This window comes from Lycium barbarum, chromosome 7 (assembly GCF_019175385.1).
Source record: "Lycium barbarum isolate Lr01 chromosome 7, ASM1917538v2, whole genome shotgun sequence".
In the NCBI taxonomy this organism is placed as follows: Eukaryota; Viridiplantae; Streptophyta; class Magnoliopsida; order Solanales; family Solanaceae; genus Lycium; species Lycium barbarum.
The window spans coordinates 105,059,324-105,063,854 of record NC_083343.1 but is presented as its reverse complement, the minus strand read 5'-3'; the positions used below and the strand labels follow the sequence as shown (position 1 = coordinate 105,063,854).

Below are 4,531 nucleotides of genomic sequence, written 5' to 3'. Positions count from 1 at the left end.
CTAGACCACACTGGTGCGATTACACTGGATATATTGTTGTTTGTTGAATTTCGAAATAAAATTAGGGAAAGTAGAAATGACCCCCAAATGCACCATAAGATTAATTTCCCAATTGATGCTTGAATCACCGAATTGCAACCATTGTTTTAAAAGGCAGTGTTAGGACTCGCCCCGGGGCTCGCCTCGGGGCAGGGCAGTGGCAAAACGCCCTGGGGCTAACGTGCGGGGCTTAGTTCCTATGAGGCTTACGCCCTAAGCGCCCAACCGTACGCCCTAAACACGCCTAACGCCCAACGCCCAGGGCTCGCCTAACAGTTCTTACACAAATTATATTTTAAATTCCTTAATTAAAATCATTCACCCTCATAATTGTTTAACAAAATAATGATACTTAATAGTTTTTCATCTATATAAATAGAATATTGGGTGTAACTCATATAACAAGTCGTAGTATTGGATATTTACTATTTGAGAACGTCGTGAGGGTGAATATCACTTAATTTAAAAAAAAAAACACATAGCGGAATTGTACATTTTCACTTGTCATTGGTCATAAGTCCTATGTATCAGAATTATCATATAATTTTATTTTTTGTTCATGAAGAAGTTATGTTTTAATTGTAATATTGATAAATTTTATTGATTATTTGCTTATAGGGAGATAAAATGAATAGTATGATAGTAATAGTGTTTTAAGAAACTATGTTTTTTTCCGTGTTTGAAAGTTAAAATGTTAGAATTGATTTGCATTTCATAATAGCTTTTATTTCATTGTATTTTTTATACTTGTAAAATTATGTTATATATAATTACAAGTTATAAGCGGTGTATAATGGATTGCTTTGATCATTTTTTTGTGAGGATCAACGCGCGCGCGCACACACACACGCACGCACGCACGCACGCACACACAACACACACATATATATATATACAGTTTTCTTTTATTTTTTTATGTAATTTTACTTATTTAAAAATATTTATTGTAATTATATTATTTTAAGAAATACTAAAAATTAAATACCCATGGGGCTTACGCCCCGTGCCTCGAGGCTTACGCCTCGTCGAGGCGTATGTAAAACGCCCCGCCTTACGCCCCCGCCTTTTAAAACACTGATTGCAACAATTAAATTACTATCTTAAATCAATTTTTCCTCTGGAAAGTAAACAAAAGGTCGGATTTATAATTCTTTTTCTCTTCAGCCGAAACCCACTATCATATCAAAATTCCAATTCTATGTAAAGACGTCCGTATTTTTCCAATCAACATCTTTAAAATTTTGAATAAATCTATGAAAAATCTGGTGTTTTTTGTTAGTCAAAAACGCAAGTTTAACAGAAAAAGTGCAATTAACATGATTTTACATGTATATTTGCGGAATCAAAAATTTATTTAGAGGATTCGAAATATAGAAATTGAGACTTATGACCTAAAATAGTTTTTAAACCTTCTATATTACAACACAAATATTTACTTATGTCAAGGTGATTGAACTGTTTATATATAATCAAAAAATATATTTTACTCTATTTTCATAGCATTTTCAATAGAAGGTACTAAGTCGAACCTCCTCACTCTTATTAGCTCAGCCTCTGTACACGTGGTACAGGAAATAACAGAACCAATGAGAACCACGAAATTATTCTAAGGAGAGCTCATGCAAATAATATGGAAAACTATAAACCAATCAACCATTCATCAAAAGATAAGTTAAAAACAATCTAGTACTAGTACTAGTCAGCACTCTTCTGAATCTAACAAAAAAATGGAAACTATAGGAGTACTAATGGTATGTCCAATGTCATCATACTTAGAACAACAACTCGAAAAGCGATTCACCCTCTTACGTTACTGGAACTTCTCCGACAAGAAACAATTCATCAACGACTACGCGCATTCCATAAGCGCTGTTGTTGGCAATGCTGCGGCTGGTGCTGATGCAGAACTTATCGAGGCCTTACCCGAGCTAGAAATTGTGGCTAGTTTTAGTGTTGGTTTAGATAAGATTGACTTGAACAAGTGTAAAGAGAAAGGTATTAGAGTGACTAATACACCTGATGTGTTGACTGATGATGTTGCTGATCTTGCTATTGGATTAATGTTGGCTGTGCTTAGGAGGATTTGCGAATGTGATCGCTATGTTAAGAAGGGGTTGTGGAAGGCTGGTGATTTCACGTTGACTTCTAAGGTTAGTATTCCTTCTGTTTCATTTTATAGGACGGTATTTGATTTGAGTACAGAGTTTAAGATAGTAGTTTGATTTATTCGTTATACGATCAATTCATGGAAGAAGATGTTTAAGTAACGGATAAGTTTTGACAAAGATGGTATTTGCCAAAATTTAAATTTGAATAGTTAAATGATTTGAATCATATCAAATAATTTTGTTTTGGTTCAAAATGGAACGAGTGTATTTAATTAAATTGAAACAAATGAGAATCTTTTTTGGTTGTCTTTCTTAGTTACATGGTTTCCTTAAACTTAGGCATAAAAGAGCAACAGATGATTAAATTGCTGAGGGCTTTTAGCTTGTTGAAATGAAAAGGATTGGACATTTAATTTTTTAAGAAAAAAAGGTATTATTTGCAAATTGGTTATTTTGGCTTGGTTACAGGATAGTAATTTATGGTTGCTGGTTCATATCAATTTCTTTGCTTCGTTCTGTTTTTTTCTTTTGAGGAGGTGATGTTAGTACTCCTGTTGATGTAAATACAACAGGTTGGGCAGCAAGTATGGTTACAAGCTCTACCATATAGTTGCTGTCTTTGATGTTAATAAAGGCTAATGAAGTAATTACCACTAGTCATCATCGGGCATAGATCTTGTAGTGGCTGTGTGTTCTTTTGAAGAAAATAATGTCCAAGCAAATACAAGATGCATTGTCTTGTTTTATTGTGGTATCTTTGGAATTAGTTTTCCACTTTTCTTGCTAGAAGTATTGCTTACCTATCATTTATTTCAACTTTTCCAGGCTTTGCTCCTTTGGTGATGTGCCTATATATTTCATTATCTTGGCGAAAATATATATGCTTATCGCTAAGTGTCCAATGTAGTACATGTGCTTATCGCTAAGTGTCCAATGTAGTACATGTGCCCCTGTTGGCTTCTTTCAGTTGTAAGTTGTTATATTGGAATTGAAGTACTCAAAACTAGCTGTTTCTGGATGTCGAAAAATCTGTAGGAACCTTTGTATGCGACAATACTCCGTCATAATATAACAATCAGATGAACAAATGCAACGTGATATTTTGGACTATGGAGTTTATCTCTGTTACTCCAAGCTATAAAAACTTGTAGGAGTATTATTCTGTGATTGGACCAATAATTTTTTAAGCATCTGAGCAGAATGATATACACTAACAGTTACCTGATTCATCGCTCTTTCTTTTGCAGTTTAGTGGTAAAACAGTTGGTATCATAGGATTAGGCAGGATTGGCTTAGCAATTGCAAAGAGAGCAGAAGCTTTCAACTGTCCAATCAGTTACTACGCACGATCAGAAAAGCCAAATACAAATTACAAATACTATCCAACTGTAGTTGAGTTGGCTACCAACTGCGAGATCCTGGTCGTGGCGTGTGCACTAACCCCCGAGACTCGTTACATTGTCAATCGAGAAGTCATTGATGCATTAGGTGCAAAAGGGATTCTTATCAATATTGGAAGAGGTCCTCATGTTGATGAAAAAGAGATGGTATCTGCTCTTCTTAATGGTCGATTACGGGGCGCTGGCCTTGATGTGTTTGAGAATGAACCTGAAGTACCTGACAAGTTGTTTGGCCTTGAGAATGTCGTCCTGTTGCCTCATGTAGCCAGTGGCACAGAGGAAACACGCGGGGAAATGGCTGACATTGTTATTGGCAACTTAGAAGCTCACTTTCAGAACAAACCACTGTTAACTCCAGTGGTTTAGTAGTAATGTAACTAAGATTTTGCTTGCCATGATTGTCTTGATGGTTACAAATTGATGTAAATTTTGGTTCCCTTTATGAATAATTCTTGTTTCTTTCTAGACATCAAGTGATTCTTAGTCCAGTTGAAACGACTGTTCAAAAATTTCACCTTTGAATGGAACGATTGATCATGCTCTTCAACTAACTTTGAGTCATGAGTTTCCTCTCTTCCTCCTAACCGAGCAAGAATCAGCTGTTCTGCTTGAAAGAGAGGTATACATTGTCAGTCTATTCCTTCCCTCATGTCCGAGGCAGGCCTGCCTCCGACTCAGCAGCAAATTCAAATCTATAGGGGATTGACTTCTTGTTACCATTTCTAGACCACTTTTTTATCTGGATTTTATTGCATGTATATATTGGTAGGAATTACTCCAGATACTCACTTTGAGCACCCCCACCAGTTTCTTTTGAAGGATTTAAACTTTAGCTTGAAAAGGGTAACTTCAGACAAAAGCACTATTGTTGTTGTGCTACTTTTCTTAACTAGTTTCTGGACACGTGCGAAAGTATTTGAATTATTTGACTGAAAAAGTGGTAATTATACGTCATTTTTCTATCTTATGTACTTTTGTAACTTT

General features: G+C 35.4%; 1 protein-coding gene across 1 annotated transcript; it reads left to right on the top strand.

Moving 5' to 3' along the window:
* The first annotated feature begins 1,698 nt into the window (after positions 1-1,698).
* LOC132603686 (hydroxyphenylpyruvate reductase-like) lies at positions 1,699-4,016 on the top strand. The gene is made up of 2 exons (XM_060316850.1): positions 1,699-2,189; positions 3,395-4,016. Exons 1-2 carry the CDS (start codon positions 1,767-1,769, stop codon positions 3,911-3,913), a joined length of 942 nt encoding a protein of 313 aa, XP_060172833.1. The 5' UTR covers positions 1,699-1,766; the 3' UTR covers positions 3,914-4,016.
* Positions 4,017-4,531: the final 515 nt, after the last annotated feature.

Excerpts from the sequence above, each read along its gene's own strand:
- LOC132603686 (XM_060316850.1), top strand. The coding sequence starts at position 1,767 with ATGGAAACTATAGGAGTACTAATGGTATGTCCAATGTCATCATACTTA. Across the intron at positions 2,190-3,394 it reads ATTTCACGTTGACTTCTAAG|TTTAGTGGTAAAACAGTTGG; the intron begins GTTAGTATTCCT and ends TTTCTTTTGCAG.